The sequence below is a fragment of the Pichia kudriavzevii genome, chromosome 1, assembly GCF_003054445.1.
Source record: "Pichia kudriavzevii chromosome 1, complete sequence".
NCBI lineage: Eukaryota > Fungi > Ascomycota > Pichiomycetes > Pichiales > Pichiaceae > Pichia > Pichia kudriavzevii.
The window spans coordinates 391,864-418,887 of record NC_042506.1 but is presented as its reverse complement, the minus strand read 5'-3'; the positions used below and the strand labels follow the sequence as shown (position 1 = coordinate 418,887).

The window sequence follows — 27,024 nt, the reverse complement described above, 5'->3', positions numbered from 1 at the left end:
ACTCCGTGTTTCTTAGTTCTTCTTCTCTGTTTGTGTTTTCTGTTATTGGAGAGAATTACCAATAGCTCCTATTAATTGGAAGATTTTCTAATATTCACAATACCCGTGCCGAATATGTCAGACTCGTTAGCTGGAAAACTTGTTTCGTTCAAGTGGTTCCCCGATCTCAACACCTTTAATGTCCCTGATTTCAATAAGCCAATTCCTGCATGGCCTTTTAGCTTTCAAAATGAGTTTTTGAAGGAGACCATCTATCCGTTATCCTTGAACGGTTATACCCCTATTATCATTGCAACTGTCTACTTTTGCTCGGTCCATCTTATCAATGGGAAGATCCAACAGAGACAAATTGATCATTTCAAAAAGACCAATCCAAAGGAACCTTTACCGAAAAATCTCAAGAAATTAAAGGCGGTTCCATTTGCTATATCTAAGACGAGACTTTTCAAAGTTTTTGTCTTGTTACATAATATCTTTTTGTGTCTTTATTCTGTCTGGACGTTTATTGGTATGACTTCCACTATTCACCATTTGTCCAATCAAATCATTCCCCTCTTTTTCTCTGAAATCAAACCTTCTCCATTGTCAAAATTCGAATCATTTTGGCAATCGATTTGCAATTCCAATGATGAAAAATATAACTTATGGATGAATATCAGTGATCCAAAACTTAAAGGCTTGACATTTTGGGCTTATTTGTTCTACCTGTCAAAATATTACGAGATTTTGGACACAGTTATCATTCTCTTAAAGGGGAAACCTTCGTCTTTATTACAAAGTTATCATCATTCCGGTGCTATTCTTTGTATGTGGTCTGGTACTAGGTACATGTCACCACCAATTTGGATTTTTGTGGTTTTCAACTCCTTCATTCATTCGTTGATGTACTTTTATTTCTCATTGTCCTGTATCAATATTAGATTACCAAAATGGTTCAAACAAACCCTAACTTCTCTACAAATCACCCAATTCGTTGTCGGAGGCTCATTGGCATTAGTTCATTTGTTTGTCAGATATTACAATAATGTCACAGGAACCTTCCAAAGTTGTATCTCAAACCCGGAGGAAGCAATGGCTGTCTACGTCAATGTCGTCTATTTAACTCCTCTAACGCTCTTGTTTGGAGCATTCTATGTGGATTCTTACAGAAAGAAATCCACGTCTTCGGCGAAGAAGAATAACTAATATACATTCTCTATTACATTCCAAAATACTAAATCCAAAATTCTACATCTTCATTATCCTTCAAATCCAACCTAACTTTGACTCGTCTATCTTAATCTAACTTAATCTTTGTGTAACAACACCTATGTGTAGAACTTATATAATTTTTCTTTTTTTTTTGATCTTTATAAACATTACGGAAATATCCATTAGAAAAAGTCGAGTCGTTATTTGCAAGATAGCTCTTAATTACCGATGGAGTATATTTGTTATTAAACTTTTATCGGAAACTTGGTGTTTCCATAGACGGAATTTATCCAATAATTTTTAAAACGGAAATTAAAATACTGAGATTTTTATTTCCGTTTTTACTCTCTGTTTCTGTTTTTTTCTCATGGATCTCTCCATTTTATTTAATTTTCACATTCTCGCAAATCCTAATTGGCACAAATATACATAACGATTATAGTGGATAAAATATACAATTCAATAGATTCCAGTAGGCAATAGTGTCTTGGTCAATCGGTACATAAATCAAAAGCTATCATAGTGAAGATGGTTTTATACTACAAGAGCAGTCACATTTTTAACCACAACTTTGAAATCGTGACACTTGCTTATTTCAACCGATATCCAAACCCCTTCTCCACACATGTCAAATCCACTGATACGATCGATGTTTACATCGACGATGATGGTAAATTGCACCAAATTAAGTTGATTAGAAAAACAGGAAAACTGCCTCAGTTCATTAAACCATTTCTAGGTAAGATTACTACATCTTGGATTATTGAAAATACGGTTGTGGATCCAAAAACCCAGGAGATGCACACGTATAATTGTAATTTGGATCATCGGAAAATTATCAGAGTTGAGGAGTATAATTTCTATAAGTTCGACAGTTCTGAGAATATTACGAAATCAAATACAACTGTGAAGTTTAGCAGCGGATTCTCCCAGAAATTTGGTTTAGGTCTAAATATTAAAGATAGGATCGAAAATTGGTCAAAGAATAAGTTCAGCTCTAACATAATAAGAAGTAGAGAAGGTTTACAGATTGTGATGGAATCTGTCAAGGAAAGGTTAAAAGCCAATAGACAGTTGACGAGTTGAGTTTTATCTTTATACATTTCACACCAACCGCTTTTCTATACATCTGCTGCAATCGGAAAAATTGCATTTGAGCACATATACACACTCGCAATTACACGTGTTTATATACATGTGTATTCAATGATCTTAAAGTATTGATGACGTTTTTATTTCTTTTTTAATTTCCACTTTTTTGTAGTGATTTTCTTTTTTTTTGTTATGTCAAACATATTTTCATTATTATTACATCGTGATGTATGTTCATATTATACAATAAACATCAATAAACGTAAATGTATATTTCACGCAAAACTCAAATCCCATCCAAGTCTTTTCACGACCGAATACCAATCAATAAACCTATCACCATTGTTATTTAACTTCCAAATATACCTAATAACAATTTTACAGCGAGTAACATTCTTCCATTTATACCTATTGATGAAAGAGTCAAACCGCCTAATCATGCCGATCCTATCGCTCTGTGTAACAACATTCATCCCAGCAATAAACATAGGTAAACAAAGACAAGCTTCAACTTCAGAACCTAACAAAACATCCAATAGTTTGATTAATTGACTATTTAAATATTGAATTTCAATCGATGAAGAGTTCATACGTTGAACTGATTGCTTTAAATGTATTTTAGAGGTCACTTGGAAACATTCAAACATCGTTAGCTGCAGTTCTAACTCTTTATTTGTAAGATACGGTGATAATTTTGGCTTAGCTTCATTAATTTTCTGCTCAATATTTGAGCATTCCTTCATTATTGTGTTTAGCTCCTCCATATAAAGAATTTGGTCATATCTTTCACCCATAGAATCTTCAGTATCCACTGTCGATAATTGTTCGCTTAAGAAGTACTCTTCAATATTCGAAGATATTGATGATCCTGTCTCGGATACCCAGCAGTCTTCCTCGTCAAGCCCGTGACGCAGCTCATCTGGTGATTCTGACACTGATTTGTACTTCGTCTTATCATCTTTCCCGATTCTTTGTATATCCTGCTTCTTTAACCTTTTATTTGACTTTTGCACATCAAGGACTAGTTTGTTAACTTCTGCAAGAATTTTGAAAACTGGTGATGAAATACCGTGTTGGGGATCTGTAAATCCTAGTTCATTGGATTTTAACCACATCTTCTCATATTCCTGTATATCGAAACGTATTGTTCTGTCATCAACTACTTGAATCGCTGTAATATCATGATAAGCATAGTTTGTCGCCAAAAAATGTTCATCTTTACTTTCATTAAACTTTTCTAACCCACCTTTCATTTTAATTAGTTCTGCCCCATATATTAAAAACTTGGACCAGTTAGAAACATCACCTTTGCATATTTCGACACCGCAAAGAATTAAGAATGCTGCCAACCTCGTATTAATCAGGTCATCCCGGCTCAGCTGAGACAGTTGCAAATCCTGGTAACTTTCAGCATCAATATCAGTGATACATTCCTTGATAATTGTTTCATCAGTTTCATCAACCTCATCGTAGACCAGCTTAAGGTTTCCCGCTACCTCTCGACCTATTATAGGACGCCTATAAAATTCATCAATTGCAAGTTTAATATAGTAATTACCCTGTCTCTCCATGGTTCGGCCCCCGAGATGAAACGCACTCCATGCTAATAACCCATACAAAACAGATTTATCAACATGCGCCATTGGCAAAAAGGTATTCAAGTACATGTTCTCTGTTTTGGGAGCTGAGCATACTATAAAACTTAGCTTGTCTCGATAATATTGATACAAAGTCTGACCCATAGTTGAGAGGTTAGCCAGAGTAGTGTTCGTCACGATTGAAGGGTTTGTGTAGAGTTGAGGTGGTTCAGTGGTTGATCTGTGGTGTCCAACATGATAATAACCAATACTTTGATCTACTAAAATTTCCTTTGAACTGCTCTTAATATGTGGATGTTTCCCATTGTCTGTGTTAAAGTCTTCATCAAGAACATCAATCTGTTGAAACCTTGGAGAAAATGATAAAACATCCTGAATCGTCGATAGCGGAGTTGGTGAATCTAATTCCTTTGAGCTTGTATCAGTATCCAGTTGATTGCTTAATTTTCCGTTTATTTCTTTCTTAAAATGTTCATGTATTAGTTTAGAGAAATTTGCAGGAAACATCTCCGACAGACCTAACTCGAAATCATCATTCAATGAAAGTAGCGGAGCTGGTGAGTTTTGCTCTAAAGTAGGAATTTCTGGTATTGGTGTAACCGCCGCAATATTAGCCAGAAAGTTAGGAGATAATCCATTCAAATTTTTTGGTTGGTCGTTATGGGTATATGGGTTATTGCTATTTCCAGTAGAGTTAGTACTGTTGGGTATGTCGGAAGCAGCATTGCCGTTAGTTAAAGTATTCAAACCTTCAAATGATTTTTCAACCTTGGATGTGCTAACTGTCTTGGACGAGAGCAGTATATTGGATTCATTAAAATTTAATTTTGTGACTGTATCCGGTAACTCGGTTATGTTGGTGAACGATGGCGAACTAGTTATATGTTTAGGTAGCAACGCCGACGATTGTAAGCCGTTAAATACGGGTGAATGCGTAATTGAGGCAAGATTCATCGCAAATGGATTGAAAACCACTTTTCCATTTCTAGCCTTTTTCACTCTAGGTTTTCTTTTCGCCTTGATGTGTTTCTTTGTTGAACTACAAAGGCCAATATCATCGGTACCATTGCTAGTGTTCTCATATTTCGTTGCACTTAGAGGATTGGGTCCTTCTTCTTTTACTTTTTTTTTCCTCTTCCTTGTTTTGCTATCGGCTTCAATCAAACTCATTTCTTCCCTCAATTTATGTATCTCTTCCTCTGTCATATCATCCGATATATATTCACATCTTCTTCCAAGTCTGAGACAGTCTCCACATACAGGCTTAACTTCATCGCATCGCTTCTTCCTTAACTTGCATGTGAGGCATCCATTGGAGGTTCTTTTGCTACTCTTCGTGTGAATTGACTTCTTCTTAACGTTTCTTTGACCCTTTTGTTCCTTATTACTCGTGGCTTTATTACAGTCTGTAGAAGATCCTTCGAACACCTTGGCTGTAAGAACATTGTTAAAAGGATCCATGTTGCTGCAATTCCCAAATACTGGAAGGATGGACTTTTATAGCAGTTAACTTCCTCTTATAGAGGTGTTTCCTCAGAAGGTAAATATTGATCGTCGAATTAAAGCATAGATCCTTATAGAAAATTATAAGATCACTCATTAGATTATATTTTTTCCACTGTCTCAATTTCTCACATCGCTATCAATATGTCAAAACAGCGTTAACTTTACTATTATGAAAATGTTACGAACAGCCAACCTAGCTGAGATTGTTTCAATCGAAGATGCAACCTTAGATGGGCATGGACAAGATTACAGAAAACTAAACTTGGCAATTGGTGATGTTTTTTTATGTGCAATATGAACCTAACTCTGTAGTGGCCTTCATTATTCAAATTAATGCATGAATCTAACGCTATTTTTAAAAGTCAAAACTTTAAATAATACAGTTTACAGGCAATTACATAGATAACGCCTGATTCTTCCTCTACATAATTGAGTTATAGTACAGCACCATAGTCTTTGTGACAAACTCCCAAGTGACAGGGTCAAAAAATATATATGTTCCTTGCTCAGCTCCGCTACCTATAGATTTGGGCTCAGAGTTTGTGTCTTTTGTCAGCCACACTTGCAGTTCTTTGTGATACCTCCAGTTTCTTTTATTGAGTTCTCTGGCTGCTAATTCTTGAAGGATATCCCTTGGTTTGGTATAGAATAAAAAGAATAAGGTCAAATCGTTAAAGGATGGCATACGTTCAGTAACAGGAACTATCTCATTCGCATTTATATTGAAACTTTCAGGCCTGGTAAATAAGGGCTCTACTTCAGATCTACTCGTCTCTAACCATGGAGATGCAAATGTTTTCGACAAAATATGTGAATGCTTATCAAGGGATAAATCAAGCCCTAACATGTTCAAGTCTATACCTTTTGCTATATTATTTTGATCGTTATCTTCTTGTTTAAGTAAGCTATCTAGTGCAATTAGCCCAAATCGATGCATCGGGTCCATTGAGTCTTCGTCTTGGGTATTTAATATATCATCTATTTTTCCGTCCATACCATCCGTCCCTGAATTCCCCTCTTCTCCATATGAGTCATCGTTGGAAACATTTCTCAAGATGGTGGAGGTCCTAAATCCATTCAGCCTTAGGATATTCTGTTGTTGGATTTGCTCTGGGGTTAACTCTGTTGTCTTAGAGGTTTTCGATTTGGTCGAACTCGTTCTATCTGATAAGCCCAAATCTGACATAATCTGTATTATCGAATATAATATATGCTTCTTTTTTTGTTCAAATTTCTCTAGCAAATATAGAGTCTTTGTTTATTTCTTCTTTATTTTGACAAAGAACATTCTTCTGTACAAGCATTCCCGTATTGTGAAATTCAACAAAATCGAGTGTTGCCAAAAAATAATAATTTTTACAATTTCCTATTAATTTTTTTTACAAGTTTATGCACATGTATATACACTGTTTTCAGAGTTTGAGCCTAACCTAAACAACCCCAAAAGATAAGAATGACGCTAAGGAAGTTACCAAATATAATAATTACTGGTACTCCAGGATGTGGAAAAACATCACATGCTGAAGAGTTTGTATCACAGAATCCTGAATTTACCCACATTAATGTATCCGAGTTTGCAAAAGCGAATGGATGTATAGAGGGATATGATGAAGAAAGAGATAGCAGTATAGTCAATGAGGATAGGATGTTAGATCTGCTTGAAACAATGTCAGAAAAGGGTGGACTGGTTATAGACTGGCATTGTTGTGAAATTTTCCCTGAGAGGTGGATAGATTTAGTTGTGGTTATAAGATGTAAAAATACTGTACTTTATGAGAGGTTGGAGAAAAGGGGCTACAAGCAATCCAAGATAACAGAAAATGTTGAATGTGAGATCATGCAAGTTTTGTTGACAGAAGCAATGGAAAGTTACAATCCTAACATCGTTGTTGAATTACGGAGTGAAGATGTTGACTCTTTGGATGAAAATGTATTCAGAATCTCGCAGTGGTACCAACTGTGGAAGAAAAACAATCCAGATGGTGTTTCTAATGAACTGGAATGATTTGATATTACCTATGTACAAACTTTTAAAAATTCTAAATAGCCCTGTAAAGCTCTAGATATGGACGAACAACCAACATAAAGGGAGAGAAACATGTTCATTTACCAATCTTAATCCTCAAAGCCCTTTGTGCCTTTCTTCTCTTTCTTAACTTATGCTTTTTCATTTTTAATCTTCTCTTTCTTAGCACAGAGGTCATGATCATTTCAGTAACACTGGATTCCGAAATAGGATCGTTGATTTCAAATATTCCTTGAGCTATTTTGTTGTTTGCAAATAAACCAGATTGGATGAAATGCGCTTCTGGTTTTAATGGTTGGTTAAAAATAACGGAGTTCATAGCTGGTTTTGATACCATCGTAGACGCCAATCTACCGCCCATAGCTAAAGGAAACATACGTGCCACACTTCTGAACATCTTATCAATACAGTGAAAGTTTGATCGAATACTGTATTATGGAAGTTCAAAAGGGAGATCGGAATTCTTCTGCTAGTGGAATTACTGTGCTCTTCCTTCAACTTCCAACACTTTCCAACGACTAAGCGAAAAAAAAAAGTTCATAATTGAGAAAAAAATACCCTGGCAAATAACTGCTTTAAGTATCTTAATCTAATCTTTATTCTCTGACCCCTAATGCAACAAACGTATATCACAACAAACGCTTTAAGTTGTATGAAAACTAAAGGGCAATTCATAATCAAACATAGCTCAGTTAATCTACATTTGAAACTACAAAATGGTAGAAAAATAGTGATCAAAACGCAATCCAAAAAAGTGTTAAATTGAGGCCAACAGGAATCGAACCTGCAACCCTTCGATCTGGAGTCGAAAGCTCTACCATTGAGCCATAGCCCCACTCAACAAGGTTTATTTTGTTTGAAAAAATATATCACCTTTACATTAATCACGTGACTGAATAATTTTTTAACGTAAAATTGACTCATTCTGGAGTATATTTTTAACTATTATGTTTCAGGTTAATTACAACCTAATTTTACTTTCATTTTCAGAAAGGAATCATATTCCTTTTTATGATTATATAAAACTGGATAATAAAATGCAACATGGAATGGCTTAATATTTATTAGTTCTGGTTTAAATATCCATATTAGAAAATATAAATTGAACTGCTAGAAGAACTTACATCAAACAGTACCTAAAACATACTGAGTAAAACTAAGCAGATTAATATTTAGAGGAATACCAGCTCTGACATTAAGTATATCAACATACTACATCTGATTGCAGGCCTGTTGGAGTTTTGTTTATTAGTAAAACCGACATTCTCTGAATTAAAGAATTAGATGAACTTTTCTGGTACTCACAGGCACATTTGGTGGAAAAATGACTAACGTGACTCTATTTTTTTAACAACTTAGTAACTTTCGCTCTTCACAACATGAATAGTATATACCCTAATGTGGAGTAACTTATTTATCTGATCACGTCTATCATAATGTATACTGCCATGCTAAGAATAAGTAACTTTAAGAGAAAATCGACTATTTTGCAAGTAAATGTTTGAGCGGAGGCTAGGTAATAAAGTCATGAGTAAGAAGCTGTTCTAGGTAAGATAGTACTATCCCACTTTCGTTGGTCACATAACACAACAACTCCACAGAATTAAGCAGGACAGTCCTCTACATCAAACTTTATGTTTTTTTTGCATTTTGTGATGTTTTCATTTGAATAAACTATAGGAAGTAAAACATTATTGTACAACTATCTGCTTCTTTAAACAGAGACAAAAGTAAACAAAAAGATCCTCAAAGAATCACCTATATTGTGTTATAAGAGATAGTTTAAGACTTTTACAGTTTTAAGAGAGAGGACAATTTAAAAGGCTAATGAATGCAAAAGGGAGAGAAACATAACATTGAACTTGGTTAAGGTATATTTTAACTAATACAAAGATGACCTTGGTTTAATTTTAATACACCTTTAGGTGGATTTCAGAGAGTTTTTTCAGAAAAATCTATTACACCAGTAGTTGGGAAATGTGCCAAACTACGAAAAGGAGCATATCAATGTCACAAGAAAAATCATTAGAGTGAATAACATCAAAGTTAGGTACACATAAACAGTAAGATAACAACTATTGGAACATATTTATGCATGAAAACCTCATAAAAAGCTCAAAGTTTGGCCTTGAAGGCACTATTTTTCAAGTGATTGTAGTTGTGATCCAATTCAAAACAGAGCAAAGGATGGCGTGAAGGAAAGAAATAGTAAAAGGAAACAAAATGATTGCATTTGCTCACTAAGAGTGAACATCATAATATAAAACCACTATGGTGCCGTCATTCTTCCAAAGAAAAGCAAGTGTCCGTAAGAGATCGATTTCTCTTTCGAATGCCGCTCAACTTATTATATATAAATGCAATTATGAATAAAAATGTTCATATATCAGCTTATTTCAAGTACTTTTGCTAACGATGCTTTGAGGAAATGAACCCGATAGGCAATATACTTATAGATACTCCAGGTTTTAAAAGTAATGTAGCTTTTGTCGGTTGTGATAGAGTGTGCCTTTTTACACAGACTTCACCCGTGAATACAAAACGTCAAAATGAAGGAACTGCAAACCTAAAAGCAAGGGTGCATAAGTTCGAGATTTCCAGCAGTTATTGTATTGGACATAATAACTATATATATTGAGGATAAATTAAGTTATTGTTAATGAGGCCTGGCAATACAGGTTTGATATCCGTGGTTTCAGTAGTCTGAAGTGCAAATCCATGTAATACTCATTAATTTGCTTTACCAGAGCACATGCTTCTTCAGCTATAGGTTAGAGACGTAGATATTCGAATCTTTATATTCGGCAGCGTTAAGGTTATTGATGGAGTTGATTTTGATTCCTATTTCCACTTCCCTTTCATTTTTTAGTGTGTTATTGGAAGCATTAAAGCTATGCAAATTTAGTGATTTGCATCCTCCATACTGATCAGTACCTACTTCCTGGATTCTTTCCCCTTTGTTTGTATTGTCTGTCTTCAACATGTCAACATTGGCCTCTTCGTCACTGTGGTAATCATTAGGTGATAGGATAACATCAATGACGTCGACTATTGGGTTTATAGTATCTTCATCGTCAAGAAACGACCCGTCGGACATACTTAGCAGTTTGTCAACTCCTGCTTCAGATTGTTGATAGCTTGACGCAAATAAATCTTGGTTCCAAATGAAGCCTTGACTCTCTGATAAGCTTATAGAGAAGGCTGGTAGGTTTTCATGCTTACTATCTCCAGCAGAGTAGAATGAGGAATGGCTGTGAAGCTTGTAGCATTGTAAGGACTCGTTTTCTAACATGGCTTTCGAAAGGAACGAACTCCTTCTTGTATATGGGGAAGACAAACAACCGAATGAGGACATCCTACGCTTCTTAACTTTGATCGGGACTGGGCTAGTCGACGCTGGGCCATCCCTTGCCTTGTAGTGTTTTTTCCAAACTGCCGAGTTATTTGACATTGTGTTCTGCTTTCGATAATATTATAGTAGAAGAAGTGATAAAGTAACTAAAAAAATAGTGGTGTAATCTAAAGGGTTGCATCTTAATATAGTTCGGAACGGAATAAATTGTGAATGCTAAATCCGTCTATACGGTATCACATTTTTTTATTTAATTTGTGCATATATAAAGTTCCCCGGGCTAGCACTACCTACACATCCCGGTGTCTTTGCATATTCCTATAACGTGGATAAACAAAATGTCAAAATTGGAATCATCAAAGGCCCTGGTATGCATCATTTCATGGGCTGGACGAATCGTCTCATGGGTTGTACGGACATATTTAAATAAGAATTCCACGTATAAGCCATAAGCGAGCATTTTTTCTCACTAAATACCATGGTACCCTTACTATTGATTTATCACCTGAGGTGGCTTACAAAATACAATTAATACTTTATTAGTTTACTATAAACGGAGGGGTTTCTTTGTACGAGGTGTGATATATATAGAATAGATAGATAGATATACAGAGTCTGTGTAGGAAAGGAAATCAAACGAACAGACGCCTTTAATCCTTGGACTTCTTCTTTTTCTTCTTGTCCTTCTTGTCTTCAGAATCATCTTCAGCCTTTCTCTTCTTTTCCTTCTTGTCCTTCTTTTCCTTCTTGTCCTTCTTTTCCTTCTTTTCCTTCTTTTCCTTCTTGTCCTTCTTTTCCTTCTGTTCTTCCTTTGGCGCTTCAGCTAAATCGCTTGCACCAGATAATTCAAGAGCTTCCTTGATAGCATCAGAATTTTTCTTTGGGGCTTTACCAGTAGTGTAGAATTCCAATCTATCTTCAACCTGTTGCTTGAGCACTTTACCGAATATGTTGTTCGCATCATCACTGAAGTTGTCGATCCTGGAAGCAATGGAACATTTGTTGGCAAGGTATCTGGAGATTCTACCCTTGTTCTTTGGAGCTGCCTTACCAATGAAAGAAGAGTGGTAAATTAAACCATACTTTGGAGTGTTACCCTTAGTTTTCAAGGCTCTAAAAAGAGCCTTTTCTGCACCTAAAATTTGAACGGTGGAGGCAGCTTGCTTGGATAGGTTGGTTAAAGAACCTGCATGAGAAATCAATCTTGCACCAACAACTTCTCCAATCAATTCGGATAAGTTTGGAGCAACAACATGCATCTTATCGGTCAGGTACTTGTATAGATTTGCTCTGTATGTAGAAATGGAGTCTGTTCTTTGAGCAAATGTCAAGATGTTTTCCATATCGGTTTCAGAGATATCTTGACCCATTGAAATCTTTGCAGTGTCGATGATTTTTTGGGCTAAACCTGCATCGTCATTAACCAATGCTGCAATGTCATGCAAGTTGTCGTCAGAGAGGTTGGACTTGTCTTGAATCTTCAAGACTAGTTTGGCGTAGATATGGTTATCGTTGACTAGTCTTGTCAATTCAGGGAAATGCCAACCGTACCATTCCTTGACTCTCATAGAATAGGTGTTGATATCTTTGTCTAGTTGGTCTAGCAATGCAATCGCTTGGATAATGTGGTTATCATTCTTTTGAACAGAAAACTTAACCTTTGTTCTAGAATAAGCGTGACCCAAACCTAACTGTGCCTTCTCAATGTCACCTTCCTGTAGATTTTTCAACAACTTTGTGGAATGCAACCTGATACCTCTTAACAAGTCCTGGACAACTTCGTTGGAGTGACAATCAATGTACGGGAAGACTTCCTTGATGGATGGACCCAATTGTTTGTCGGAGATACCAAGGTTAATCTGCTGTTCAGATTTTGGAATGTTCAATTCAATGACAGATTTGAGGTAATCGGAAACCAAACCTTCTGAAATATCGTTTGCATTTTCCAAAGCCTGTGCAGCACCTTTGAAAGGAGCAAAGGAGACAAGTTCAACCAACTTGGAAAAGGTTGCCAAATCATTTGCAGCTGCTTGGACATCCTTTAATCTGGAACCAATATTGTCTTGCTGAAGTTTCACCTTGAAGATCGCATAACCGGTTGGTTCTTCAAAGAGAACAAAATCTAAGCCAGCCATTGTAGTTTATTATGGACGAAGGATGCTGAAGCGGTTTCTAGTCTTGAGAGTCTTCCCCAAGAAAGAATCGTTTCTCCAAAATTGTATTTGGTGAATTTAGTTTTTTTTTTTTCTTCTCCCACAGAAACTGATGAAAATTTTTTCTCAACAGATTCGAAAAAAAAAAACCCGTAAAAGCAGGCAAATTGCGAAAATCACTCTTTGGGAAACGCGCGCGAAAGTGAGAAAAAATTTCATCTGATTTGATTTGGTTTAATTTAAGAAGGGGGGGGGGAAGGAGGGGTCTTTGCCATTTGACGCCAATGTATAGGGGGATAGTCTATACAGTTATCTAAAGGTGTTACTTCCGAGACGTCCTGAGATTGAAGACCCAACGCAACTCTCGGTGCCGACACTGTCAGAAGAAAGGAGGTAGCAGTGGGGAATCAGTGCAGAGTTATACACAGCGTAGCATGTAGTGGGGGTGCTGTACAGGGCTGTACCAACATGCCTACAAATAAAGGGTGCCCTTTGAATGAGTATCGAGTACGTAGAATGAGACAGCAGTTGTGATTTCAGAAACGGAAGCATTGAACATACTTGCCGTGATTCCTCCAAGGTGTCTTTCGCCATTGACTCCTTGGAAAGTCCCCGTGGAGAGCTGATCCATGATTGCACTGAGGGGCACATTGCCTACACTGCTGCTTTCGGACTCAATCACCAAGTGAACTGCACTTGGAATGAGGTTACTCAATATCTGAGACGCCAGGAGGTTGTACATGAGATAGTTTCTAAACTCTGGCACCTCAATCACTAGCTGTGGTGTTCCACCTGCTCTCAGCCTGTAGATGTTGATATCCTGGAGATCGCTTTCACCGTAGAGGGAGTAGTATTTGCACGCCGATCTATCCCGTACGTAGATCTGTTCTATATCGTCATACAACTCGCCATTCCCGTCATTTATGCTATTCTCATCCAATGATACTCTAAAACTGCCCACTCTCTCCCTGTTTCGAAACCTCTTCTCTGCCAGTAGTCGACGTTTCAGTTTATTCGGAACAATGTGCACCTCACAGTCCTTGTAGTCGGCATCTATATCCAGCGTCAACTGCGGGATTTCCATGTCCTTGGCATACACATCATATGGCAGATCAGAACAGTCGTCTTGTATGATATAGCCTGGGGTTTTCGTTTCCTCAAAGGGACGGAACTGTGGAAACGGTTAGTACCTAGCCTCTAGCAGAAGTCAATCAGAGTAGTGGATTTTCCCACAAACATACCATTGCGAGGTCTATGTGTGTTGTCTCTGTAAAGGAAGATGTCAAACCCTCTCCACGGTTTGCCCTTGCCAAGGGGCCAGTTCAGCGTGTGGCACACTTGTCCCTCTTCTCAGTCGTGTGGATTATTTTCACCACTTTTGAGAAGGCCGGACTTGGACGCACAATAAAGCGGAAATTTGAAAAATTGGGTCCCTCTGGTACAGAGCAATAACGTCAAGGGAGCATGTGTAATATAACCAAACGCACATTTATGTGATGCATGGCAGCATTGCTTTTCTCCATCCAAGGTGCCCCACTTTAAAGGAATGAAATTGTGACTACAGGGAAAAGCAACTACTAACGAATCCTTAATGATACGCCATTTATGGTCATTTTCGTTTGTTTAAGTATATACAGTTATATGCACATGACTTTGCCCAACGGTACCAGAGTTATTCAAAGCACAACTGTTTCTCCATTGGATCTATGCCAGACTCCGTTAAGGTTGAATCCATGGTTGGACCCTACACCAAAGACACGCGGGAGTACTTTTTCATCATTGTCTTTGGTAAAGTCCTGATATCCCTCTTCGAGTTCTGTGCATTCAAATACCATACTGTCTTTGTTGTCTGGTGATTGAAGCTGAAACTTGGGCTTCTGTTCATCATGGTAAAACAACCGAACGTTTCTCAGTCCGGGTTCTCCAACTACAGTATCTAATGCAATAAATGCCTGCTTTTCACCCCATCCTAAACCTCCAACAACCAACCTGTAGTACTCTTCCATCCACGAGTCAACATTATCACCTTCACTGTATAATTTAAAAAACAAATCCTTCTTCGAATCCATAACTTTCGGGTTCTCGGTAAGATATCCAGATGCACTCTTGTGGTTTATGCTCTTTATCAGGTTGCCTTTAAAATCGGTAATTTTATAGGTGTCTTCGATTCCACAAACCATTGGAATTTCAGTTAGTCTGTTATGGTAGGTGATATTGTCACTTCCATATTCTTGGTCGGTGTCAATATCAATTCTGACTTGAGAAAGATTTAGGTAATCCAGCTCTCCACCATTAGCAATGAAGCAAGTACTCTGCTGAGAGTTTGTAAAAATAGTGTTGGCCAATCTGGTATGAAAGGTAATGTTCCACTGGGGAATGCTCAAACCGAGAATTGTCTCTTCTGTGGTATCTTTCCAATTTCTTCCTTGCATTTTAATTGGATCTGCACTTAGTGGATTGTACTTTTTACTTAGTCTTTTCTCCATATCTTCCACAAGCTCAAGTTCCTTGATCTTAAAAGGGGTTTCCAGCCATAATTCAGTAAATGCATTTCGTGAGCCGGTTATGGAATCTACCGAAGCAACAAGGAGACTCTCCACCTTTGGCTGAGTGGATTCAGATAATTTGGTTACAATTTGGTTCAGCTGAGACGGTGTAGTCAGTAGAATGAGAGACTTGTGATGGTTATCCGGCCGATGAAATCGAATGGACGTTGGGTTCAACGTAGTCGTCGTGGACAAATAACGAATGCCCCCTCTAATTCTGAACATCCTGAGACGACTCAGTTGAAGATAGCGATAGAACACTAACAAGTTGATCTATAGCTTCTTGCATGATGTACATGAATTTTTTTGTCCAAGATATCTCGCCTAATTAAAATGTCATCACTAACTAATTTTCTTCTTTTTGTTCAAAAACCTCTAATCAATTTGACTATCAGAGATGTCAGCACTAGAAGAGTTGCAAGGCTTACAAAAGAAGTTACAAGATCTTGTGCAGTCAAGAACCACACTCGAAACACAATATCAGGAAAATAAAATTGTTAAGGAAGAACTTGATACCCTTGATTCAAGTTCCAATGTTTACAAGCTGATGGGGCCTGTACTCTTGAAGCAGGATAAAGAGGAGGCTGAAGATAACGTTAGTAAAAGAATAGACTTTATTACAGCAGAAATTGAGAAGATTGAGAAGAGCATCAAAACTACGCAAGCAAAAATGCAGTCTTTGAGAAGTTCTTTACAACATCAGTAATGGGAATTACTCAATAAAATTCGTTAAATACAATCATTATAGACTTTTATACTTGTTTTTTTAACCCCTTGCTAATTGGCTCTTGATTATGTTGACTAAACTGACAGCATTGAAGAAGGTCCATTCTTCAACGGAATTGTATATATAGCCCGCAGTAAGGATTTCCTTGAGTTTATTGTCCACAAACTTGTAAGTGTCTTGATATCCTGCACTGGTATCGTTGACCATGAATAGTTCAGATAAAACAAACAGTTGGCTGATGGACATTCTCTTGCTATACCAAGCAAAGTCAATCGATCTGTCACCAGCATAATATGAGATATCATCAGATAAATTGTGCAATTCTTTCAAGGATTGCAATACGTTAGATGGAAGAATCATTGTGCCAAGCATAGCAGGCAAATGTCTAGCTATTGGTGTATTCAATTGCAGCCTCTTATGCAACAATATCCTCAATTTATCAAATTCAGATCCTTCGAGTGATACATGTTGCAGCTCTTGTCTGGATTTTTTTAAATGAAACAAAATCAATTCCATATTGATGTTTCTTGAGTCAGTTGTAAAATTAAACAATGCATTAGGTGTGTTTGAATTCAAACCCATGTCACTGGAGGCCAACTCAATACTTTTGTTGGAGAATCCATGCTTGGGGACGTACTGAGTATATGCTTTTTCAAGAAGCAGATTTTCAGGTTTACTCAAATCAACAATCGCAGGATTAACATGATATATTGAGTGGTAAAGTCTTATACCTAAGCTTCTCTTTGAAAAAGTCGTTACAAACATTGCTGGTGTTTTCTTAACTACTTGGAATTAAGGAGTTGCATGATCTCTCGTAGACAGGAAATACGTTATTTTCTGAGCGACATGAATAGTAAAACTTACAGAACTATTTCTCAAAATTTCTCTTCTTGATCAACCCGATAATTATATGCACAGTATTTATGTTTTCGACACCATGAAGTTCACTGTGGAATATCTTCCTCGTCTACAGACAACAACAGTCTATGCTGATATACCAATAAATAATTTGAATGTCGAACTGAATGGAACCAAACTAGCCCTAAATGGCGAAGATATTGACGTTATTCAAGGTATAACCAAACCGGTGATTTCAAAGGTCCCAGTATCCAGTTCCCTTACTTGCGTGAAAATCCAACCAGAGAAAATAGAGGTGCTTCGTAATGCAGACGATTTATCGGTGGATAGATATCAGTGGAATATAGGTGACTTTAAAGGTAACTACAGTTTATATTGCAAGTCTTGTAATAATTGTGTTATGTCTAGTAAAAACGTTTCCAAAATTATGCCGATGCCATCTTCCCTATGGTATGAAATGGTTGATTACTGGCATTGTCACAAACCTCATGAAGATGGACCAGTGAAGTACATGAAAAGATTCAATCAATTAGTTCCCCGGGAGAGAGGTGTCATAGTAGGTTCTTACTTTTTCATTATAAACCCAGGGGATTGGAATTTGCTAGCTGTAGATGAGGAATTGTTTTGTCAGTGTGGAGAGGTTTTAGGTGATAAAGACTTTACTTTTGGGAATTATAAGCTTTTAAAATGGAAGTTGTCTTTGAGCAACCACAAATATGACGACTACAATATGGTCTATTGCCGGTTTTTTGAGGAAATCAAATACACTGCAGGCCGTATTTTCACACTCACTATACGGGAACGGAAAGTCTGCATATGGTGTTTTGGGTTCGATATAGATGTCAACATCAATGGAACAATAATGAGGAAAGCACTGAAGATACTTTTCAAAGACACAGCCGAGGTACAAGGGGAAGAATTAGATCTTGAGTACGAACTACCCTACGTTGCTTTTTTGAAGCATATAGAGATGGTGAACGCAAGCCTATTAGAACATTTGCAGACATATAAAGAATGGAAAGTCAGTTATATACCTCAATAGTAGATACTTTCACAAGTCAGATGTACATCCGACACCGACAGAACAGAGACGTTTTTTTTACCCTAACGTTCTATATCTTAACCTATTTGGTAAGGGTACTAAAGACATCAATAGCAAAAGGTGCCACTTTCTTACGAGACCATTCTACTCTCTTCTGCTCATAAATAGGGCCATTTCCCTCTAGATGAAGCTCTTCCTTCAAGAGCATTGCTATTTTCCCAACATGAACACTCGGGGAATGAATAGATAACTCTCTTGTGAATTTCCCATCTTTTTCAAAGGCACCCATGACCAATAGTATATCTAATTCTCTATTTCTGATCCAATTCCCAATAGCTTCTTTATCTTTCTCGATTTCTTCCAAAGGAACAATGGTACTGGAAATACCTAACTTGATTTTTCCTGTTGTCCACTCCTTATAGTCTTTCCTCAGCAGATCGTAAACACTTAAACCTTCGATGTTGGCCTTGGCGTCGATAAATTCCCTCGAAAGTGTTCCAACCTCTTGGTTATAACTGATCCCCTTCCAGGACTGGATATCCACACTCTCAACACGTCTTTCAAGGCCATCTGTATCCAACAGAATTGCTGCGCTCATGAACTTCTTTTCCTTGTCATCCAATCCAGCCTTTACTACTTCAGGTGCAAACTCTCTTAGCACTAAAGAACTGCATGATCCGCAAACCTCAATTATCCTAGGGTCTGCACTTTTATATTGATTGCCATCGTTGTGGTGGTCAATAATCCCCACCACCTTGCCATTGACTAATGGGGAATCTATGACATTATGGTCCACCAACTGTACTTCGTTCACTCCATGACCTTTTAACTCATCCACATAAATCAGATCTTTTTCTCCCAAACCAATTATAGACATCCCATGGACAATATCTCTTCTCAGTTTTAGGTTGTCTGCCGGAAAACTGATAATGGGGTAAAACACTCTACCGTTTCTTAGATGCTGAAAGTACGAGAACATTAGGGTACTGATAAAGCTATCATAGTCTCCGCCGGAATTCCCAATCACAATATCCAAAGGAGAGGCAGGAAAAACCAAACGAACATGTCTGATATACTCAACAAACTTTTCTACGCCCATTACTAGCACAAAATGGTCACACAAATTGTACCTTACAAGTAAACGTACTCTTCACCTACAATAAACTCTGTTCTAAGTTGTTCTAATTTGGCCATATTTATCGCTTTTTTTTTTTTGAAAAACATGGAACGGGGGGAAAAAAAAAATCAGTCGCGCCTCTGCGTGGGAAAAAATCAACCGAGCAAAGGGTGCTACCGGACGGGATGCGCCACTCTTGCATGGACAACATAGCTATTTACTATGACACCGGTCTGCTTTGCGCATGGACTAACTGGCCCCCTGTATATTTTCTCTCGCTGCGGTCCCAAACTTCCGAAATACCAAGGCGATGCTACTATTGGTAGTTCCGCGTACAAGATATTGATATTGTTACCACACTTTCCAAGAAGGAGGTAAGTGTCTATGGAGACTGGTGGAGATATGTTCAACAGACGTATCTCCAAGTGGTTGTTTACTCTTCTCCTTTTGGGTGGCCTCTTTACTGTTAGCAAGGAATTCCAGAAAAGAGAGCTGCCAAAAGCAACGGTCGTAATAGAGGAGACAGTAAAAGTTGAGACCAAAATTCCAGATTTCTATTTTAATCCTCTTTCGGAATATGAAGGTCTTTCAAGAGATCAAGTGGTGAAGAAAAACTATGACAAGCTTGTGAAGATTATGGAAACTCCTATTGACGAGCCTAAGGGGGTGTTAACAAGAAGCAATGGTGATCGGGCGAATGCAACTATGATGGTCCTTGCCAAAAATTCCGACTTGAAAGGTGTTTTGTATACCTTAGATCAGATTGAATCCACCTTCAACAAGAAATTCCACTATCCTTATGTATTCTTGAACGACAATGCGTTCAGTGAGCATTTCAAGAGTGCAATTAGAAAGCACACAGATTCAGAATGCTATTTTGAGACAATAGATCCGTCCATTTGGAATCAACCAGATTGGATTGACCCTGTCAAGCAACAGAAGTTGATGTCAGTCTTGAAAAGTCAAAACATTCAGTATGCCAACAAAATTTCCTATCATAATATGTGCCGCTTCTACTCCATGAGTTTTTATAACCATCCAAGAATGCAGCAGTTTCGTTACTACTGGAGATTTGAGCCAAACACAGACTATTTCACCAATATAGACTACGATGTTTTTAAATTTATGGAAGATAATGATAAAATATATGGGTTTACTATTGCATTGTACGATGCGCACGAAACAGTGAAAACGCTATGGACAGAAACCAAAGCTTTCATAGGTTCACATCCAGAATACGTGCATCCAAATAGTGCAGCTTCGTTTATAAGTGAGAATTTACAGAACCCTGAAAAAACTGAGTATACCCAAGGATACTCAACATGCCACTTTTGGTCCAATTTTGAAATTGGAGATATGGAGTTCTACAGGTCGGAGGCCTACACAGAATGGATGAAACATTTGGATGAGGCTGGTGGGTTCTATTATGAACGTTGGGGAGACGCTCCGGTTCATTCTCTTGGTGTTTCTCTCTTTGCCGATAAGAAAAAGGTACATTGGTTTAGGGATATCGGTTACAGACATCATCCGTATACAAATTGTCCAACCTCTCGTAAATGTAAAGGTTGCACACCTGGTGAATTTTGTTGGGAAGGTATTCGTGACCAAAACTGCCTCACCAATTGGTGGAACTATGAAATGGATGAGCAGGATAGATCAGTATACTAGCACTTTAACGAATATCTGATTTACAAATATAGATATATATACCTATATACGTGTCTAATGTACAAACATGGACGGCTTTATGTGTGGGGAATACTAGAAGTTGCTTTAGTAAAGGCTTTTGGCATTTATTAGCCAGTTTTTTTGAACTTTTCAAATACCTAAGAATGATTTGTAACCTTTTTCTAGAATGGCAGGCTGGAGTTATACTTTACCCTTCTGTACAGTACATTTGAAATTACATTTCAACATTTTTATGCAACTCACGCCTAGGACCGGTGCCGGCCTCTACGTGCGCATCATAAAATTTTATGCCGTCTTTATGAATAACCGCCAATTTTTCAAGGGTGACCTTTCAGCGTTAGTGTTTCTTTTCCGGGCTCCCTTCTCTATAACACAAGAAACAAAATGCCTTCAGTCAACGTCGCAGTAATCGGAGCTGGTGTTGTTGGTAAGTCTTTCCTTGCCCAACTTGCAGCTTTGAAATCAAAGTCAATCACTTACAATCTTATTTTCCTATCTACTTCCAGGAAAGCTTTAATCTCTAGTGACTACAAACCATTAGACATTGCAAATGCTCTGGACTTGCTGAAAACCTCTTCACAACCATCTTTGTCCATAGCAGATCTAATTGCATACTTGAAGGAATCTCCTTTGCCAGTCATTCTAGTTGATAACACCTCAAATGAAGATTTAGCCAAGTCTTACCCTCAATTCGTTGAAAATGGCATTTCTATTGCAACACCAAACAAAAAAGCATTTTCGGGATCCTTCAAGCTATGGAATGAAATTTTTAACAACTCTGGTTCAGGCTTAGTTTACCATGAAGCATCTGTTGGCGCAGGTCTTCCATTGATCTCTCCGTTAAAGGAAATGGTTGAAACAGGCGATAAAGTTGTTCAGATCGAAGGTATTTTCAGTGGCACTTTATCATACATTTTCAATGAATTCTCTACCATTCAACCTAACACCGCTAAGTTTTCCCAGATTGTTTCTGTTGCAAAGGAATTGGGTTACACTGAGCCTGATCCAAGAGACGATTTAAATGGTTTAGATGTTGCTCGTAAGGTTACCATTTTAGCAAGAATTTCCGGGTTACCAATCGAGAATTCTACATCCTTTCCAATTCACTCTTTAATTCCAAAGGAATTAGAATCTGTTGAATCTGCCGCAGAATATATGGAAAAACTTCCAAACTTTGATGCAGAAATGGATGCATTAAAATCTGAAGCTGCTAAGGAAAACAAAGTTCTAAGATTTATTGGTAAAATTGATGTTCCAAACAACAAGGTTTCTGTTGAAATTGCAAAATTTGACTTTTCCCATCCTTTTGCATCTCTAAAGGGTTCTGACAATGTCATCTCCATCAAGACTGACAGATATCCAAACCCACTGATTATTCAAGGTGCGGGTGCAGGTGCAGATGTTACTGCAATGGGTGTCTTGGGTGATGTCATCAAGATCGCCCAAAGGATTGCAAAATAAGCATTGACGTAAAGTACTTAAAAATATGTATAATTTAAAGAAATTTACAGTTTTAATAAGTTTTCAAAGTTGTTGAACTCAATTACTGCCTCTCTGAACATTTCCCGTAGTTTTGTCTCATCAGAACAAGTTGATCTGAATTCAAGCATAACTGACTGAGAATCAAAATAAACAGCCTTACTCTTACCCAGATTGTGGAGTTTGCCAATATTAAGATTCAGTCTTGAAATATGCGCATTATTTGGTGCCAAGAAAAAATCACCATTGTTTCTTAGTTCGGCTATATACCCGCCAGTTGAGTGTATAAACTGTGCATATTTGAACATTGGTTTGCCCCAACTATAAACAACATCCATTGAATTGTCCTTGAAATAAGTAGCAGTTCTATTATCCAACATGAATGAGCTTTTTGTTAGTAGGTATAGATGAAAGTAGTACTTTTCTTGTTTGAAAATAGATCCATACTTGGAGAACTCCTCGTCCTTCCAGGGATCCAAACACAAGGAAATTTCAATTGTTGAATGAAGTGGATTCCGCTTTGGCAATGTAAACAACTCTTCCCATGGAATCTCAACCAGAGACAACCCATATCGTTCACAGTACTTGGACCATCCATTAATCATGTCTTCAATAAGCTTCGACGTGGTACTTAGCCACTCAATTCTTAGATGGAAACAGTGCTCTGGATTATGCACAATGTCATAGTGAACTTTAACTAGCTCAGGTTGCCAAGAATATCCATTAGAGTCCAAATCACATACAACTTCTTCACTCAACATTACCACATCACTTTTGGACTTCCGTTGGTCCTGGGAGCTAACCACGGACTTATCCGATTGGATAGATTTCCTATTTGTTGCATCAAAGCTTTCGTGTGAAACACCTTCTAAAAACTTCTTATCGAAGTAGTAAAAATAATGACCGTCTAAAAATTTATGTGCTGAAATAACGTGTAAGATGATTTTTTCTTGCATTAATTTATTACCGTATTCTACTGCATCTTCTCTGGTCTCAATGTCCTCAAAATTTTCAACCAAAAAGTTTACAAGATCCATTCCTAAAAAGCAATACTTATAAAACTTTAAATGCCAGTACCTATCCATAATTTGAATACCATCTGGTCCTTGTAATATTTCAATCAACTTATGCACATCGATGTTTTTATTATATTGTGGTTTGGATGTTGGAGAGCCCTTATTTACTTCAAGTGATTTCTGCTTTAGGTAATCAAACAAATTACCCGTGTAAAAGTGAATCTGGGGAGCAATTTCTAGCCGTTTCTTGCTATGCTTTTCCTCCTTGGTTCTGTATTTAATTCTATAGATATTCATTATTAACGTTCTTATACCTTCGAGTCTTATTTCCTCCGCGGATAACTTTTCATTCTTCAATGTAAACGTATTCTCTGGTATACTTGCTGGTAAGATAACAAATTTCATTCGATGATATTTCTGTTTATCTATGGAATCTTCGTAACCTGCCAGAACTTGGTCTAACTGATTCCAATTGTAGTTATTTCTTAAATTCCCAGTGTTACTTGATATCTTAACTGGGGAATAAGTTTCAGAATAACGAGTACGAATGTTTTCTATATACTCTTTGTTACTCTTCAAGGTAAATTGTTCATCTGTGCTTGAAACCCGCTTGTAAACCTGTACATTGATTAGACCATTGTAGTCACAGCTGATTCTATGGATCTCGTTACCGAGACTCAAATAAATACGGGAACCCAAAAAACTTGTACTACTCAGATATTGTACTAGCATATTGCTATCACCATTAGGCTTTCGATGACTTTCAACCTTCTCAACTCTTTCACCAATACAAATTTGATAGCCCAAAGATAATCTTAATGAAATCATTTGTCTCATTAAAGTTTCACTTGTTTTTTTCTCATTTGATGCATTTTGATTTGGAATCACATCATAAATTCTGAAAGTGTAATTTTGATTAAAATCGTTCAATGTCGGGAAAACCATTGTCATGATCGGCAAAGATGCAGGTGAGGAAAGCGATATCCATTTGACTGCCCTCCTTTTGACATTAGGTGGGAAAACAAACCTCCATCTTCCGTAAGATACTAAACTTAATGTTTGATGTGATAAACTATTAGATGGATTGTCAATATCGGTCCAATAACAGCTTGTTGTAAAATCTTTTCCCTCTTGTACTCGGTTGCGCTTTGCTATTGATTTCGTTCTCGACAGATGATTGATCTTTTTTTCTTGGAGTTTTCGATTATTAGATTCAACGGTAAAGTTCTGGGTGTTTGACCTTCTGTTTAATGAAGGGATTAAGCTATCCTTATCGGTCACATTCTCGAATGATTTATTCCCACTCAGAGGAATCGATTCAAGTCTGTAATCTAACTTGTTTTCATTCAAGCTCAGGGAAGTTACGCTTTGCAAATCTGATAATGAATCTCGTGACAAAAGATCAGGCGATGAAGGGTTCAGTATAGGTGTACTTATAATTTTTCTCACAAACTTTAATGCTGTTGATGTGGAAGTTTTCAAATCAGAACTTTTAGAAAGTGATAGCAATGACGAAAATGCTGAGACATTTGGTTTAGACGTTGTGCTAACACCAAACGCCTCAACTGTTGCCGGTGAAGATTTGTTGTTACCAACAATCAGTTCAGACGGTTTCAACCCATTTACATCTCTGATAGACGGTGCGCTTAGTTTATGTTTCACTTGTGTTGGCGAGTTCAATGAAAGAGTAATCCGTTTAGGTCTCTTTGGTTCTTTATCTTGGCGCAAATTAACAGTGCTTTTGAACGCACTTTGATCGTAAGAGTCCATTGCTTCAGATGCCGATCTGTGGTACGGAAACTCAAGGCCACTAATGTTAACGTTAGACAATTCGTTTTCCATAACACCCATCATTTGGAGCTCATATATTTTGCACTTTGGTAGCCACTGATGGACTGCTTGACTGCTATCCGTCCAAAATGATATATCCAACCAATTAGGAATACAGTGTTTTAGTTTGTTTTGGTTATCAAGATACCTTACCAATGGAACAATATGCAGTGGTGCCTGACTTAAGCATATTATATCAACCGTAGAGTCTATAGTACTCATCAGGTTACTCGTACGAATCAACATATCATATGAAACATCAAACAAACCAGTTCCTGGTGATATCATAATAAAATGGTTGGTGGTTTGTCTTAAATAAGAATCTTTGAAATCGTCAGACACCAAACTCATTCCCAGATTGATAGCCTCCAAGATTGATCCTTTTGCAGAAGGCAATATATCTCCCTCTATTATATATTCCTGTGGATGCTCAGCATCTCGTCTCTTGTTGCGATGTAAATAAATGTCCCTTTTAAAATTAGCAAACTCTACTCTAAGAGTAGCCATAATTTCATTCCAGAGTAATATATGGACTTGATCAACAACTACCCTATAATAATCTGCCTTGTTTGGTGGTGTTTCCCCTTCAGAATATCGGATATCATCGCCTTCAAGATCAACACTACTGAATAAAATTATAGTGATTAGGTGATGAGTATCTAAATCTTTCCACTTTTGAAAAGCCTTTGGAAAGAAAGAATTCATCAGCTTATGAAAAAGTTGCTGGCCACTTTCCTCAAAATGCCACATTTCTGAAGAAATTTGAATAAAAACAATCAATCTAGCAGAATCTGATCTAAATACCAGCTTGGTGTCTTTACCTACATAAGATGAAAAAAACTTATGGCCATTCTTGTATATTTTATTGACACTTAGCCTTATCGAATTATTTATGAACGCAGGCTTCTGGTTTTTGTAAACGCATTTATCTACCATTAAACTTGAAATATTCCACATATCACCACGACTAAGGTGGATGTCCTTCACGTATATTTCAACTGTATCCGCTTGTACAGAATCCTTGTTCCTAACTCTAACTAGTACCTGACTTCTTGGTTTGAGCTCTAGCTTATTAACTATCGGGCCTGATAAAATTGATATTATACCGCTTACTTCGTTTGAGTTGCCGTTCTCCGTTACGAGATTCTCATTCTCGTCAGCTGCCGTTGTAGAGGGTTTTTTGCCGGAAATTCCTGCATAATTATCAATTCCATCATCATTTTTGTTTAATATTTTATCAAATGCATTGTTGTTTTGTATTGGACCAAGGCTATCTTTAATTAAAAATTTGAAGAAAAACTTCTTTCTTGACCCAAAAAGGCATTGTATTTCACCTATGTCACCTGGTTTGGCCCCTGGAACAATATTAGGATCTACTAGAACAGTCTCAGCAGATGTTCTAGTTTCATGAAATTTTACGGTCAATGTGACTGGATTGTATATTCCCTGACTTGTGGAATTCTCCTCTTGTGGTTCAGTAATATCTGGCAAAACCTTTTCACAGGAGGATCCAGAAAATTGCTCACCAAACTGCCTTGAAATATAGTTTTCTTGTGAAGGTGCTTTCCCAAGTTGACTATTATCTATTGATGACGAATTTACTAGGGTGTCGGACCGGTTTGGATCATTGGATTTTCTTCCAACAACTAAAGTGGCTTCATTGGTCCTATGACTGATTCGGTTCCTAGTACTATTAAAGTCTATATTTATTCTCTTATTCTTATTCATTCACAGATATGGGGTCGTGCACAATTGCTTGATTGAAAACATTATATTCCACACATTTGTGGCATCAAAAAAGC

The 27,024-nt window shown here is 37.3% G+C and overlaps 17 protein-coding genes and 1 non-coding gene across 18 annotated transcripts; 7 read left to right on the top strand and 11 right to left on the bottom strand.

Annotated features, from left to right (window-relative positions):
* Positions 1–114: 114 nt before the first annotated feature.
* On the top strand, positions 115–1,185 carry C5L36_0A01970 (uncharacterized protein; the record flags this gene model as incomplete). Its single annotated transcript, XM_029463209.1, has 1 exon — positions 115–1,185. The coding sequence occupies one exon, from the start codon at positions 115–117 to the stop codon at positions 1,183–1,185; it is 1,071 nt and encodes a 356-aa protein (XP_029319069.1).
* A 534-nt stretch (positions 1,186–1,719) lies between these two features.
* C5L36_0A01960 (uncharacterized protein) lies at positions 1,720–2,277 on the top strand (the record flags this gene model as incomplete). Its single annotated transcript, XM_029463208.1, has 1 exon — positions 1,720–2,277. The coding sequence occupies one exon, from the start codon at positions 1,720–1,722 to the stop codon at positions 2,275–2,277; it is 558 nt and encodes a 185-aa protein (XP_029319068.1).
* A 281-nt stretch (positions 2,278–2,558) lies between these two features.
* C5L36_0A01950 (uncharacterized protein) lies at positions 2,559–5,342 on the bottom strand (the record flags this gene model as incomplete). Its single annotated transcript, XM_029463207.1, has 1 exon — positions 2,559–5,342. The coding sequence occupies one exon, from the start codon at positions 5,340–5,342 to the stop codon at positions 2,559–2,561; it is 2,784 nt and encodes a 927-aa protein (XP_029319067.1).
* Positions 5,343–5,808: 466 nt separating this feature from the next.
* C5L36_0A01940 (uncharacterized protein) lies at positions 5,809–6,573 on the bottom strand (the record flags this gene model as incomplete). The annotated part of the gene is made up of 1 exon (XM_029463206.1): positions 5,809–6,573. One exon carries the CDS (start codon positions 6,571–6,573, stop codon positions 5,809–5,811), a length of 765 nt encoding a protein of 254 aa, XP_029319066.1.
* Positions 6,574–6,840: 267 nt separating this feature from the next.
* On the top strand, positions 6,841–7,392 carry C5L36_0A01930 (uncharacterized protein; the record flags this gene model as incomplete). The annotated part of the gene is made up of 1 exon (XM_029463205.1): positions 6,841–7,392. One exon carries the CDS (start codon positions 6,841–6,843, stop codon positions 7,390–7,392), a length of 552 nt encoding a protein of 183 aa, XP_029319065.1.
* Positions 7,393–7,489: 97 nt separating this feature from the next.
* On the bottom strand, positions 7,490–7,810 carry C5L36_0A01925 (uncharacterized protein; the record flags this gene model as incomplete). Its single annotated transcript, XM_029463204.1, has 1 exon — positions 7,490–7,810. The coding sequence occupies one exon, from the start codon at positions 7,808–7,810 to the stop codon at positions 7,490–7,492; it is 321 nt and encodes a 106-aa protein (XP_029319064.1).
* A 366-nt stretch (positions 7,811–8,176) lies between these two features.
* On the bottom strand, positions 8,177–8,248 carry C5L36_0Atrna1W. The gene has a single exon. It is a non-coding gene; the product is annotated as a tRNA-Trp (tRNA).
* A 1,929-nt stretch (positions 8,249–10,177) lies between these two features.
* C5L36_0A01920 (uncharacterized protein) lies at positions 10,178–10,864 on the bottom strand (the record flags this gene model as incomplete). Its single annotated transcript, XM_029463203.1, has 1 exon — positions 10,178–10,864. The coding sequence occupies one exon, from the start codon at positions 10,862–10,864 to the stop codon at positions 10,178–10,180; it is 687 nt and encodes a 228-aa protein (XP_029319063.1).
* A 551-nt stretch (positions 10,865–11,415) lies between these two features.
* Positions 11,416–12,900, bottom strand: C5L36_0A01910 (uncharacterized protein; the record flags this gene model as incomplete). Its single annotated transcript, XM_029463202.1, has 1 exon — positions 11,416–12,900. The coding sequence occupies one exon, from the start codon at positions 12,898–12,900 to the stop codon at positions 11,416–11,418; it is 1,485 nt and encodes a 494-aa protein (XP_029319062.1).
* Positions 12,901–13,390: 490 nt separating this feature from the next.
* C5L36_0A01905 (uncharacterized protein) lies at positions 13,391–14,002 on the bottom strand (the record flags this gene model as incomplete). Its single annotated transcript, XM_029463201.1, has 1 exon — positions 13,391–14,002. The coding sequence occupies one exon, from the start codon at positions 14,000–14,002 to the stop codon at positions 13,391–13,393; it is 612 nt and encodes a 203-aa protein (XP_029319061.1).
* Positions 14,003–14,594: 592 nt separating this feature from the next.
* On the bottom strand, positions 14,595–15,689 carry C5L36_0A01900 (uncharacterized protein; the record flags this gene model as incomplete). Its single annotated transcript, XM_029463200.1, has 1 exon — positions 14,595–15,689. The coding sequence occupies one exon, from the start codon at positions 15,687–15,689 to the stop codon at positions 14,595–14,597; it is 1,095 nt and encodes a 364-aa protein (XP_029319060.1).
* A 172-nt stretch (positions 15,690–15,861) lies between these two features.
* Positions 15,862–16,170, top strand: C5L36_0A01890 (uncharacterized protein; the record flags this gene model as incomplete). Its single annotated transcript, XM_029463199.1, has 1 exon — positions 15,862–16,170. One exon carries the CDS (start codon positions 15,862–15,864, stop codon positions 16,168–16,170), a length of 309 nt encoding a protein of 102 aa, XP_029319059.1.
* A 60-nt stretch (positions 16,171–16,230) lies between these two features.
* Positions 16,231–16,956, bottom strand: C5L36_0A01880 (uncharacterized protein; the record flags this gene model as incomplete). Its single annotated transcript, XM_029463198.1, has 1 exon — positions 16,231–16,956. One exon carries the CDS (start codon positions 16,954–16,956, stop codon positions 16,231–16,233), a length of 726 nt encoding a protein of 241 aa, XP_029319058.1.
* Positions 16,957–17,101: 145 nt separating this feature from the next.
* Positions 17,102–18,091, top strand: C5L36_0A01870 (uncharacterized protein; the record flags this gene model as incomplete). Its single annotated transcript, XM_029463197.1, has 1 exon — positions 17,102–18,091. The coding sequence occupies one exon, from the start codon at positions 17,102–17,104 to the stop codon at positions 18,089–18,091; it is 990 nt and encodes a 329-aa protein (XP_029319057.1).
* An 82-nt stretch (positions 18,092–18,173) lies between these two features.
* C5L36_0A01860 (uncharacterized protein) lies at positions 18,174–19,190 on the bottom strand (the record flags this gene model as incomplete). The annotated part of the gene is made up of 1 exon (XM_029463196.1): positions 18,174–19,190. One exon carries the CDS (start codon positions 19,188–19,190, stop codon positions 18,174–18,176), a length of 1,017 nt encoding a protein of 338 aa, XP_029319056.1.
* Positions 19,191–19,592: 402 nt separating this feature from the next.
* Positions 19,593–20,876, top strand: C5L36_0A01850 (uncharacterized protein; the record flags this gene model as incomplete). Its single annotated transcript, XM_029463195.1, has 1 exon — positions 19,593–20,876. The coding sequence occupies one exon, from the start codon at positions 19,593–19,595 to the stop codon at positions 20,874–20,876; it is 1,284 nt and encodes a 427-aa protein (XP_029319055.1).
* Positions 20,877–21,281: 405 nt separating this feature from the next.
* Positions 21,282–22,358, top strand: C5L36_0A01840 (uncharacterized protein; the record flags this gene model as incomplete). The annotated part of the gene is made up of 1 exon (XM_029463194.1): positions 21,282–22,358. The coding sequence occupies one exon, from the start codon at positions 21,282–21,284 to the stop codon at positions 22,356–22,358; it is 1,077 nt and encodes a 358-aa protein (XP_029319054.1).
* Positions 22,359–22,402: 44 nt separating this feature from the next.
* C5L36_0A01830 (uncharacterized protein) lies at positions 22,403–26,950 on the bottom strand (the record flags this gene model as incomplete). Its single annotated transcript, XM_029463193.1, has 1 exon — positions 22,403–26,950. One exon carries the CDS (start codon positions 26,948–26,950, stop codon positions 22,403–22,405), a length of 4,548 nt encoding a protein of 1,515 aa, XP_029319053.1.
* Between the last annotated feature and the right edge of the window lie 74 nt (positions 26,951–27,024).